The sequence below is a fragment of the Capsicum annuum genome, chromosome 9 (assembly GCF_002878395.1).
Source record: "Capsicum annuum cultivar UCD-10X-F1 chromosome 9, UCD10Xv1.1, whole genome shotgun sequence".
In the NCBI taxonomy this organism is placed as follows: Eukaryota; Viridiplantae; Streptophyta; class Magnoliopsida; order Solanales; family Solanaceae; genus Capsicum; species Capsicum annuum.
The window spans coordinates 24643001-24657566 of NC_061119.1; the positions used below are offsets into that span (position 1 = coordinate 24643001).

The 14566-nt window shown below is 33.5% G+C and overlaps 1 protein-coding gene across 1 annotated transcript in view; it reads left to right on the top strand.

Moving 5' to 3' along the window:
- LOC124887045 overlaps positions 1-12322 on the top strand; it is a 33318-nt gene extending 20996 nt beyond the window's left edge. Inside the window, exon 4 of the mRNA XM_047396212.1 lies at positions 12208-12322. Coding sequence (XP_047252168.1) covers positions 12208-12322 — 115 coding nt within the window. The remainder of the gene's footprint in view (positions 1-12207) is intronic.
- Positions 12323-14566: the final 2244 nt, after the last annotated feature.

Here is a 14566-nt window from a genome sequence, read left to right on the forward strand (position 1 = left end):
ATGTAACCTAGCTGCTTCACTTGTTCCTTTACTTGGATTTGATTGGGTTTATTTTCTTTTGGGAGTCATATTATCTAAAATTAATAGTAATATAAAATAGATTATAATTGATTAATGCATCGTTAAAAAGGATAAAAGTAAATCTAACATGCACAACAGTAAAATAACAATTTCAATATATTTAATACATTAAAAATGTGTTCCGAGATGTCACACGGTGCTCAGGACTACAAGTACCCCCAAGATAACCCTTTGAGCCTTCTACTAATTTTGGATCTCATAATGAAAGTTACTTAGGCATGTGAATCTACTGAAATACTAAAATACTATATTTAATGTCTTAACTGATCTGAGTTTAGATACATAGAGTCTGAAAGTGCTTAACTTAAAAATATAAACAACCAATACTGGAAATCTTAAATACTACTAACAGTCTTATAAGCCTCTTCTTCTAATAAAGAGAGAGTCACTGGGAAAGACCCCCAGCTGACTCAAACTAAACTAAAACAACTGATCAAATACGGCAAAAGCTAAAAATCTGAATAAATAGGTCCTCAAACTAGGAACAATCAAACCAAGAAAATTACAACATTGGTTATTAATTTTTCATGGCATTAGAGAATCCATCCAGGTAAGAACTAACTCCTGCAATTAATGTTTAGAACTTCAAAAGTTACTGGACCTTGTCATAGCTGATTTGAATAAAGCCCATAAAGAAAAGAGAGCTCTTTAAAGAGAAAGAAAATACTGTGAAGTCATACTTTAAATCCGTGAAATTAAAAAGGACTTTATTCAAGAAGAACTTGATGACTTTAAAATCAAGATTAATAGTTTTAAAAAATATCCTAGTCATAGTGTTGTTAGGTCAAATCAGTTGACTAACTTAACTAAGTCAACTGATAGTAATGAATTTTATAGCTATGAAAGATCTTAAAGGTCAACTAATTCATGTAAGTCAACCAAAGGAATAAATCATAGTCCAAATACCTATCACAAAATATATTATAGCAAATCTCAAAGATCAACTAACTCAAGCCAGTCGATTGGGAGATAAAATCACAGTTACAATACTTATTATACAATCACTAATCAATACTATATGTCTTTTTATCCTTGTGAAAAAACTAATCATAAATATTATAACAACATATTTCAATCTTAAAATGCTGGTAAATGGATTTGGAGACCTAAAAGTAAGTCAACAAATTTAAAAACTAATATCAATGAACCTAAGAATGCTTGGGTACCTAGAAATAAGTAATACATCTATTTTATAGGAACTCCGCTCAAAATCTAATGAAAAATAGCATCTCGATAGCGAATGTTCAAATCAAATGAAAAGAAATAAGAATTTATTTGAAACCATAATTGATTTTGATGGAGGTGACATCAGATTTGGAGATAACTTCAAAGGCAAGGTAATAAGTATTGGTACCCTCTCTTTCAATGATTTCTTTGATATTATGAATGCTTATTTGGTCAGAAATTTAAAGTACAATCTTCTAATCATCACTCAACTGTGCTATACTGCATTAGAGGTAAGATTTAAAAAGAAAGGGTGTATAATTGAACAACATGAAAGGTAAGTCCTTACTGTAAACTTACACAGAAATGTGTATGTTCTAGACTCTATCAAAAGGAAAGAAACACATATATGTCTAGTCTATTTCTGATGATTTATGAATTTGGCACATAAAATTTGGTCATGCAAGCATGAGAAATGTTGAAAAGTTAGTCAAGCATGATCTTGTAACTGGATTGTCAAACCTTGATTTCAAAAAGCATGATCTTGTAACTGGATTGTCAAACCTTGATTTCAAAAAGACACATATTTGTGATTCCTGTCATCTTGTCAAGTAAACTAGAAATTTCTTTCCTGTCAAAGATATTATGTTAACTATTAAACCCGTGTATTTGCTTCATATGGACCTATTTGGTTCAACTAGAATTGCTAACATTGATGGAAAATATATGTTTTTGTAATTATTGATGATTATTCTCGATTTACTTTGGTTATGTTCTTGACTAACAAAAATGATACCTTAAAGAACTTTAGATTTTTTGGTGAAAAGGTTCAAAGAGACAAAGGTTACTGCATCACTTCCATTAGAAGTGATCATGGGGGAGAATTTAAGAATAAAGATTTTAAAATATTTTGTAATACCCATATATACACTCATAACTTCTTAGAATGAAGATATTTTCAATAAAACGGTTGAGTGAAAAAATAGAACACATTTCAAGATATGGCACAAATTATTTTTCGTGAATACTCTCTTCTGCATAAATTTTAGGTAAAAGTTGATAGTACTATATGTCATGTTTTGAACACGTGTCTCATTTGATCTATCCTGAAGAAAACTCAATATGAGGTTTGAAATAATAAAAATCCCAACAACGGGTACTTCCATGCTTTTGGAACTAAATTCTTTGTTCATAATAATGGCAAGGACAATATTGGTAAGTTTGTTCCAAGAAGCAACAAAGTAAGTTCATGGGTTATTCTAATTCTAATAGATTATATAGAATTTTCAATAAATGTACTCTGTGCATTGTGGAATATGTTCATGTTGTTTTTTTTATACTAATCACTGTGTTAAGTATGTTAGATCTATAGATGATGAGATTGAGTAGGTACAATTTAACAAAGTTCATCCCCCAAGAATATCTCCTCCTCGAATCTCGCTAGCACAGAACCTTACCAGTCTACAACTGCTCCAAACAATCAAACTAAAAAAGATTCAATTCTAAATGAATAGAGAGTTGAACCTGACAATTCTTAGAAATTCACCATTGGGGACTCAAAGGAAGGAATGAAAACAAGGGCTTCCAATAGAAGAAATTCAAACATAGCTCTTATATATCAACTTGAACCAAATAAAGTAAATGAAGCCTTCAAAGATGATAGTTGGGTACAGGCTATGAAAAAAGAGCTTGAGCAATATGATAGAAGCAATATGTGGACTTTTGTTCTAAGATCAAGAAATGTCTTTATTATTGGAATCAAATGGGTATTCAGAAACAAAATAGACGAATCAGGTAAAGTTGTATGAAATAAAGATTGTCTAGTCGCTCAAGGCTATTCACAACAAGAAAGAGTCAATTATGATGAGACATTTGCACCAGTAACAAGGTTAGAATTTATTAGAATTTAACTTGCCTATGTTTCTTTTAAATTATTTCAAATGAATATGAAAAATGCCTTTTAAATGATTTTATTAATGAACAAGTCTTTATAAAACAACTCTAGATTTTGAAAATTCAAACTTTTCATATCATGTCTTCAAACTCTCTAAAACTCTTTATGGTCTAAAACAAGCTCCTAGAGCTTGGTATGATAATCTGAACAACTCTGTAATTAACAATGATTTCTCAAGAGAAAAAATTAATTCTACTTTGTTTATCAAACGTACCCTTTCTGGAAACTTGATTATTCAAATTATGTTGATATTATCTTTAAAATTAGTAATGTTGTTTTGTGCAATGAATTCTTTAAATTAGTGCAAAGTGAATTTAAAAAGAAAATGATGGGGAAATTAACATTCTTTCTACAATTGAAAATCCATCAGTCTATTGAAGGTGCATTTATCTCCCAAAATAAGTACACCAAAGATCTCATTCAAAGATTTAAAATGAAAAATACCAAATCATCTAATACTCCTATGAGCTCTATCTATGTTTTGGAATATTGTGAAGATGGTAAAAATATTGATGAAATCAACTATCGTAGCATCATTGATTCACTCTTATACAACCAATTAAACTGACATTTTCTTTAGTGTTTGCAAATGTGTCAGGTTTTAGTCAGCTCCCAAAGAGGCTTATCTGACTGTTGTAAAATGTATTATTAGATACTTTATTGGTACAATCTCTTATGGTCTATGGTATCCTAAGTATGCTAACATTATTTTAAAAAGTTTCTCGGATGCAAATTATACAGGTGATAAAGTTGATAGAAAAAGCACTAGTGACACTTGTCAATTTATTGAACAATCCTTTGTTTCATAGAATACCAAAAAGCAAAATTGTGTTTCTATATCCACCACTGAATCTGAATATATAGCTATTGGATTATGATGTTCTCAGATTCATTGAATGTCTTATCAACTCAACAATCATGATCTATGTTTTAAGCCTATTAAGATATTTTGTGATAACTCTAGTGTTATTACTTGTCTAAGAATTCTGTGCATCATTCTAGAGTAAAACACATTGATGTTAAGAACCATTTCATTAGGGATCATGTTTTCAAAGCAGACATTGAGTTATCATTTGTCAGCACTGATTTTTAATTAGCTGATATTTTTACCAAACCTCTATATGAAGAAAGATTTTGTTTTGTTAGAAAATTCCTTGACATTATTGTTAAATCCTTTTAAAACAGTTATATTTTCACAAATCATATTTCTTATTACTCATTTTTAGCTAATCCTTTGAGTCACTTCTCTTCCTTTTTTATTGATGTCAAAGAGGGAGAATTCATCTTTTATTGACTATGTGTTTTGAAATCTGCTCTAACTAAGCTGGGGGAGTTGGGGGAGTTTACCTATTCAAGGGGAGCTCATTCACTGTCACGAATCAAGGATGTCTAATAGGGACGTAATCTAAATAATCTAAAAAATTTCCATCCATCAAAAGAAGGAGATTGATAATGTTAAATTTTGATGAATGATTAAGCATTTGAATGCATAAAATTCTTGACTTTGTCAAATGCTTAAAAGAATAAAGCATTCCATAAGATTTGATCAAAAAGGAAGAAACATCTAGCAACATCTACAAAAGAAATGGAAGAGAAAAAAGATTGTTGCATTAATTATGGTGCATACTTCATGAATTTTTGCATCCTTCTATCTTTTATTAATAGATATTTTTCTTGTTAGAATTTAATTATCCTTGAAAATTGAATATTCATTATTCCTTTTTCTAAGAAGGAAAATCTTTTGGGTTTCCTTGTGTGCTTTTCTTTCACGTCTAGTATTAGTCCCAACCACTACTATATAAGTACTGAAAGATTAAAGGATAGACATACACTTATCTCTACCTTCTCTAGTTCTTTTTTCTATTTTACTCAAGTATTGGATTCTCTTTAAAGGTTTATTGTGTCATTAAAAAAGTAGAAGAGAAATAGTTAGTTGTGAGGCATTGTATCAAAGAGTGAAAGAAAAGAATAGAGTGTGTGTTCATGCCAAAAATCTTGGCTCAATCTGGTACTTTGATATTATTTGCAAAAGAACTAGCAGAATCCCTTGCAACCCAAGGGAACTTAAGTAAGACCTATTAGAGGTCCCAACCAGTTTAAAATATTTGATGTTATTTTCTTTCAATAGTTTAAATTCTAAAGTTCCTGTTACTACATTTATCAATAAATTGTATGTTGTTAAAAGACTACTGTGTATTTAGAAAAGTAATTCACACTCCTCTTACTACTTTTAATAGGTAAATCAATTTATCAAATTATAAATTATAACTCTCTCTAAATAAAGAAAAGAAGTTTTGCAGTAACTGATAAAGTTGATGTCATGTACAAAATGATTATATAGACTTATTCAACGTCTTAAAACAGTACAATTCTATCTATAAACATTAAAAATTAAGAATTGGTTTGTTACACCTTCCCATGGCATTGAGAAACCAAACTAAGAACTGAGATGGATAAAGAAAGTCTGGTTGTTTAATTAAATCAAATCATGCTCGTGGTCCTAATGAATTTTCATGCATATGTCATTTTCATCAAATAGCTCTGATATCTTGTTAAAGTGTATGTCACTCTTTTTTATGAATTTAAACATCTTAATGAGAGAGTTAGAAAAACCTATCAGAGAATATATTTGTGTCTTGCCGAGTGTGTATGCTTGGCAAAAACAATCTAAAAATATTCTTAATAATATATGATATTGTCCATTTTAAATTAAATCAACACATTTTTTCCTAAAATACCTTGTATGAAAATTAATCTAACACGTTATAAATAAGATTAATTATTTTCTTTGGAGATATCAATATGTGTAACTTGCTCATTATTTATAAATATCGAGCAGTACCTTAATTATCGGACTTTATTTAATTAGTTAATGTTTACGTAGTAGTACTCCCAACCTAATCTAAACATTTACTCTGTCTATTTTTTAGTGTTTATGATTCGTTTCTCGAGAGTCAATGTGATTAATTTTCAAAGCTAAATTAGATAAGATTAATTTAATATTTTTAATTAAAACTTAAATATTCAAAAACTATGAAAAGTACTTCAAGTTATTATTTTTCTCAAATTAATATGATAAAATAAATATATCTAAACAATATTGACTAAAGTCCATATTTTTTAATTTAACTCTTAAAAAAGGAATTATGCCAAATTTTAAAAAAATTGAAGGAAGTCGGCGTCAAGAATGTGTGTGTATACATATATATATATACATATATACATATACATATATATATACATATATACATATACATATATATATGTATATATATGTATACATATATTATGTATATGTATACATATATACGTACGGCATCCAGAATGTGTGTGTGTATATATATAAATACACATATATATACATATAAATATATATACATATATATACATATATATATAGATAGATAGATATATGTATACATATATATATGTATACATATGTATGTATGTATGTATACATATATCTATATACTATTTTTTTATCCAAATCTCTCTAAATATATATATGTAGCACCCCGAGTCTGCACCCCAAACGTCACACGGTGCTCAAAATTTCAAACGACCTCAAGCTAACCCATGATTGGTACCTACTGCAATAACTAAGTAATAATGCTGTAATAATGCAGAAATTAGGCTGAATCTACCATAAGGTTCATAACTGAAATCAAATATTGGTATATAAATACTGAAAAATGAGCATCTGTCTAAAATAATCTAGTCTGAAAGCCTTTAATTGTTTGAAGGTGGAGTTGAAGTCACAAGCCCCCAACTAAATTCGACTACTGAAAATGTACTGAAATACCAACTGTTTCCTCGGACTATAAAGACTCACTACTAAGTCTGTTGCTGATAACATGGGCTGTTAAGTACGATCAGGAGCTCGTGCATCTGAAGCTATTTTTAAGATATCATTTTGCAAAAGAAAGGTATGCATCAGTACTTTGAATGTACTGGTATGCTAAGTTATGTAAGTCTGAATGCATGGATTCGTATACATGAACAATACTGGCTGAGTAACATGAATATAATCTAATAAGAGTACATGTATCTATGAAATTGCTATAAATACTGATTATGCAATACTATACACATGACTACGTATATTATAACTAAGATTATATTAACACTAGGTACTAAGTTCTAATAACTGAATGATTGATATTTGAGATCACTAATAACTGTATTACTGTTAGCTGGGTGACTATTTCTAACAGTCCTAATTCTGTAGATCTGAACTGAGTTCTATACAGAGTTGGGTGACTGTTTCTGATAGTCTTGGTGCTGTAGACCTGAACTGAGTTCAAAACTGATAAAGAAACTAAAATCATAGAAGGTAATCATCTAACTGACATTGCCCCTCTCTGAACTAATTTGGGGTCCAACCTGCAACCCCAATTGGAAGGATGTCAGTACCGTACCCGACTAAAGATAAGTTGCTAAGTCACACTCATCTGGCAGGTTCTCTAAATGAGAATGGTGGTGCCCTCAACTGGCAGGTATGACACATCATCAACTCTCAACTGGAAGGTTGATGTCTCTACCTACGCTGGCTATGTAGTTTTGGAATTCAAGGACTACTTATAAGGATTACACCCTCGGCTAGCAAGTGAGTCCCCATTCTTGGGTTCACTCGATGATGAATCCTACTCCCAACTGATTAGACACTGAACTAATTTCTAAACTGTACTAGGCTAGACTGAACTGTTACTGATCGTGCTAACTAACTGAACTGGACTGAGTCCACTGAGTTCTGTTAGCTGACTAAATATACTGGGTTCTATAACTGACTGAATACTACTGTACGTGACATCACTGAGACTATTCAGTAGCTACTAATATTCTAAGTAAACAACTAGGTTTCAAGTATGGAATACCCCTAGGACTCGATAGCATTGAAAGTAAAACATAGCACAATCTTGAAAGTATGATAACTAGCCACTTTATCACAATTTATCCATTGAGGCATTTTATCAAACATACATGGTATAAACTTGTATACATGCTAACATGTTATAATTTCTCTATTCAACCCATATGATCATTTTATCAAACACTTGGGGAGCATAATTCATACACATAATGATAATAAACATGTAAGCATCATGATTACAATTCAAACTCACAATTTCGAGGGGCTTTTAACATAAATCCACATGAATATACATAGGTTAGTTACTTTACATGAATCTTGTCATGAAACATGGATTAGAAACCCAAATAACATCATAATCATGAATACAACCAAATTTAACAGGAAATTAAAGAAAATAATCATCTTGTAATTTAAAAGAGGTTCTTAACCTTCAATGGTTGAAGGGAACCCTTGGATAAACACCTAACATACCTTTATTGTCAATTTCGTGGAGATTGGGGTGAGTTATTGAGACTTTATTCTTGAACTTGATAAAGCTAGGGCTTGTTCTTGAGAGGATTTTGTGAAAAAGATAAGCAATTATGCTATTTTAGGCTTTAATCACGTGTTATGGAGTTATTGGACGAAGGGAAAATGACCAATTTGTCCTTAAAAATGTAGAACACAACTACAGAAATTACTTGGACCGGACTGGCCAGGGCATCGGGGGCTTTGGAGTGCCGCTCTGGGTAGGGCGCCATGGGTTAATTGTCCTGATCCACTATTTTGGAGTTTCAAACACGCCCTTATGCTTGTCCAAAAATTTCAAAACTCACCTGAGATGTACTATAGACTTCCCCGATCATGAATCAACTTAAAAACTAACTTTCGAAGGCCGGGAAGGTCGTAAATAAATTCCTCAAAGTTTGAGGACTTTAGAAATGACTAAGTTCTAACACTTAGCTGAGATTTTCTAAGTCTGGGACCGCTTTTGTCATGCTTTAAAGGACTCAAGCGATTAGGATTCTATGGTGTCTTACAATATCTCCCCCTTGGGAACATTCTTCCTCGAATGAGACTGACTAAGTTGAGAATTTTGATAGACTAAATTTATATTCTGAACATGTACAACTGAAGAATGATTACATGACTGAAACTACTGATATACTGAGTTATCATACTGAACATACATAACTAAAGCATGATAGAGTTCTAAAGACATGACGCATGAATAAGCTGTTTCATGAAGGTATGCATGATGTGAGAATGCTATACAACTGAACCGATATAGAGTTATAAAGGAAATCTGAGGGTGGAACAAAGTAAATTCAAGGAAAACTATTACCTTGAGCTATGTCTGAGTTTATGGAGAAGAGGTGAGGATACTTGATCCGCATATCTGCTTCTGCTTCCTAAGTAGCTTCCTCAACGGACTTATTTCGCCAAAGAACTTTGACTAGAGGAACCTTTTTGTTCCTTAGTCTGTAAACCCAAAAATCAAGAATTTTAGATGGAACTTCCTCATGAGAGAGACTATTCTGAACATCTATACCCTCTATAGGGACTATAATTATTGGGTCACCTATGTACTTCTTTAACAAGGATACATGGAACACTGGATAAACTGAAGCTAAGTCTGAAGGCAACTCAAGCTCGTAAGCTACCTTACCAAAATAGCTGAGAATTTGGTAAGGACCGACATATCAGGGACTGAGTTTCCCCTTTTGCCAAACCTCTTCACTTCTTTTATAGGAGTGATTTTCAAATACACATAATCTATACTATCAAACTCGAGATCCTTTTTTCACACATCTACATATGATTTCTGCTTGATTTTGAGCAGTCTTAATCCTTTCCCTTATCAACTGAACTTCTCTAGGGTATCAAATACCAAGTTAGGCCCTACTACTACGGCCTCACCCACTTTAAACCAACCAATGGGACATCTACATATCCTCCCATAAAGTGCCTCAAATGGAGCCATCTGAATACTAGAATGATAGTTGTTGTTATATGCAAATTCAATCAAAGTCAAATGGTCATCCCAACTACCTTTACAATCAACAACGCATGCTCTTAACATATCTTCTAGAGTCTAAATTATCCTTTTTACTTGACCATCTGTCTGAGAGTAGAAGGCTATACTGAGGTGAACTTGGTTACCAAGACCCTTTTAGAAGGCTTTCCAGAAATGAGAGGTGAACTGTGTACCTCTATCTAAAATGATGGTCAATGGAACTCCATGCAGTCTAAACAACTCTCTAACATAGAGCTTGGCATAATCCTCAATAGAATAAGATGTATGAACTAGTAAGAAATAAGCTAACTTGGTCATCCTATCCACAATGACCCAAATCGAGTCGTGCTGGCGGTGAGTATAGGGAAAGACCATCATAAAATCAATTTTCACCTCCTCCCATTTCCAAGTGGGAATACTGAACTCTGATGTTCTGGATTTTGATGAAATATTTAGCATCATCTTCTTAGTAAAATTGTATGTTTTCAAGAAATCAAAGTGGTATTTAATAAGTCTTTTTAGTGTTTCAGGGAAAGGAATGAACCATAGAAGAAACTTGGAAAAAGTAGCAAAAAAGGGAATTTGATGGTCAAAATAGTGGACCGTCGGTCTTGCGACGGACCACCAGATGGACCGTCAGGCCTTATCCAGAAAGCACTCTTCTGAAGGACTCAGTGATGGACTAAATGGTGGACCATCAGTCTTGCGACTGACCACCAGGTGGACCATCAAGCCTTATCCACAAAGCACTTTTCTGAAGGACAGAATGGCGAACCAAATGGTGGACCGTCATTCTTGCGATGGACCACCAATTGGACCTTTAGGCCTTATCTAGAAATCATTCTTCTGAAGGACTCAGTGACGAACCAAATGGTAGACCATCAGTCTTGTGACAGACCACCAGTTGGACTGTCAAGCCTTATCTAGAAACTACTCTTCTGAAGGACTCAGTGATGGACTAAATGGTGGACCGTCAAACTTTTGACGGACCACCACTTTGGCCGCGACTTGGACGTGGTTTTTTTTATTTTAAATTTTAAGTTACTTTTTACCTAGGAACATATAAAACTAAATTTTAGCAGGGGAGATTTTTATCTTTTACAAGTTTTACATCTATAGAAACTCTCTGTAACCTAGTACTTTAAGGATTGAAGCATATCTTTGGTGAAGTTAATCATTCAATCTTTTATTGAAAATTCAAGAACTGATTCTTGAGATTTTTGTAAGTAAATTCTAAATCTATTTATGAATAATACAAGAATTATTTCTTCTTCATTTATGGAATTTTATGGCTAAGTTCCCATAACTAGGGTTATGGGATCCTTAATGTGAAAAGCATCTATGGGTTGTAAATCTAATTGAGTTCCATGAATAACTGATATTGTATAAACCTTTCTTCAAATTAATGACTTTTCTTGGTTGCAAACTTGAGAAGTGAGCCCAAGAACATCACTTGTCTAAAAGGAAAGTGTTTGTTGGGAAAAAAAGTGTTTACATGAATTCTATGGTCTTTAACCTTTGGATCAATGGCAAATACCTTAACATGATTAGCTTACATGAGAAAATGGATGAATGAACAATGTATCCTTTGAGTTTGAGAGAATTAGAGGATAAACTTTCCACCTAGGTTGAGAAACTAAGGGATAAAGAATAGGTTTCAACCCTTCTTACAATTGAATTTGTTAATTGGAACACTTAAGTGATTCACAACCCTAGTTGTGCTAGCATTTTGGTAACCATAGCCCTGGTTTGTTTAATCTCATGAAAGTACTAATTGCAAAGAGAATCATTCATTGGAATACTCTTGTTCTAATTAATTACTTTATTAGTTACCAATCAAAACCCCCCCATATTCTGAAACCTCTGATCAGCAATCCAGTAAAGATTACAATACTTAGGGGGCACAGTATTCCCTATGGGATTCGACACCCAACCTAGTTGGGTTCTCTATTTGACAGCACCGCTTACACTTCTTATGAGAGTTGTAATTTGGGCATATCAAATTTTGGCACCGTTACCGGGGAATACGGTGGTCAACTAAGTTTGTGATTGTTAATCGACCCTTTGGTCAAAGATTCCCAAATTTTACTTTTTATTTGTTGTTTTTGTTTTATTTAGGTTGAGTGTTTTGTATGCCAGGTATGCAGAGATTAGTTCAACCATTATTACCTGTTCATCCAGAACCGCAGCTCATTGGCAGAATGAACGGTCAACAGTACTTGGAAAGAATAGTTGCTCAGCAGAAGTAGGTTAGACTACAGCCTTGGCAGCAGCATAAGTAAACTAGTAGAATGCAGATAATGATGGCCGTGAAGTAAACCCGAATAATGAGGACCTGGACGATGATGAGTTATTAAACCCAAGGCGTGTAGATAATGTAGCCGTACCAGTGAATAGAAATATCAATAGAACTTTTCAGGCTAAGATAAGACCCGAACACCGAGCTTTCCAGTTTGCTCTAGATAATAATGATGATGACCTGGATGGGGCTGGTGCTACAGGGGCTATTATTCCTCTGCCCTTAGCACCCGGAGCTAAGTTTAATATCACGAGTACCATGATCCAGTTATTGCATCTTAAGGGACTGTTCGGTGAACTTGCGGGTGATGATCTGAATATGTATTTGATTAAATTTATCTCGACATGCAAATTGTTCGACAATCCAAGAGTAGGGCAAAGTGTTATTTGGCTGCATTATTCCTGTTGTCTCTATATGGAGAAGCAACTTTATGGTTGAATAGGATAACCCCCAATTCCATTACAAATTGGAGGCAATTGAAAGATGCTTTCTTAGAAAGGTTGTTTCTGTCATCCAAGAAGGCACAGTTAATAGATAAAATCAGTAATTTTAGGCAGCTTTCAACTGAAGCTCTCTATGAAACTTGGGAGAGGTTCAAAAAGAAGCTTACACAGTGTCAGAATTATCAGATGACCAATATCCACCTGAAAGAGATATTATATAGGGCATTGAATTTGGTCAATAAGCCAGTGATGGATAATGCTACGGGTGGGTCATTCATGGACCTCACTTTTCCTGAGGCGTCTGCGATGTTGGATCGTATGACAAAGTAGAGTAAAGGTTGGCATACCAGGGATTCTAAGGTAACAAGCTCTACTATATCTATTGGCATGACTACATAATAGAGGCGAAGGGAAGAGGAACGTGACTAAAACATGGCTCATATAAAGACACAGATGGACCTTCTTACTAAGCATTTTTATCAGGAAAAATAGAGAAGGTTAAAGCTGTTGTATCACAAGAAACAGCTAACTCCAATTCTGAGGAAGAATCCAATTATTTGAACAATCAAGGGGGTTCTGAGGTAGTGGCCAAGAAAATCAAGGTCAAAACTAGTATGATAATCTGGATACAAGGACCGAGACCAAGGAAATTGGAAAAACAAGAATGACAGGGTTGGATTGTATATGCCTCCTAGAAATCGTAAGGCTACTACAACTAGCTCTGGAAGATATCCATAGAAGATATGATGGCTAAATTAATAAAGAGGGTGGAAGCAACCAATACTGGATTAGCATAGATGAAAAATAATTTATCATCAATGAATCAATTGGTTGACTCGCACTCTACTTTAATAAAATAGTTGGAGCAGCAAATGAACCAACTTTCTACTGTGTTTAATCAGAGGAAGGCTAGCACTCTACAAAGTGACACCGTTTAAAATCCAAGAAAGGATGGTTCATGCATGGAAATTACTACTAGGCATGGTAAAGTACTGGCAAGCCCATCTGTGGGTAAGCCTATAGTAGATATTATGGACGAGAATGTTGATGAAGAAGATATTGATTATCTAGTAGAATCTAAAAAACCAGATAAGATTATTCATAATGTTGCATTAAATAGTCAGCAGGCTGATGTGTTGAAAAGAGAGGAAGACAATTAAAAGAAAGTAGTGGTGAACACTATCCCAAAACCACCACCTCTTTTTCCTTAAAGATTTAAGAAGAAGGACGAGGATATGAAGTTTAGTAAATTCATGTCTAGTTGTAACAGTTGATGGTAAACGTCCCTTTGGTTGAGGTACTTGAAAAAATGCCAGGGTATGCCAAATTTATGAATGACCTATTGACAAAGAAAAGAGCAGTGAGCTATGAACCGATGGATAATCTCCATTATTGTAGCACTATAGCTATAAGGTCCTTGGTGCAGAAGAAGGCAGACCCAGGAGTGTTGATATTTCTTACATGGTAGGGTCTTTGGAATTTGGTAAGGCCTTATGTGATCTGGGAGCTATCATTAACCTGATGCCACTAGCTGTTTATAAAAAGTTGGGTTTAGGAAACCCCACACCCACCAACATGCGACTTGTGATGGCGGATGGGTCGGTAAAATAACCTATTGGTATTTTGTATGATGTGCTGGTGAAGGTGGCTACCTTCATATTTCCTGTGGATTTTATAATTCTGGATTGCAAGGTGGACTTTGAGGTGCCCATAATCTTGGGTCGACCTTTCCTCGCAACTGGAAATGTGTTGATTG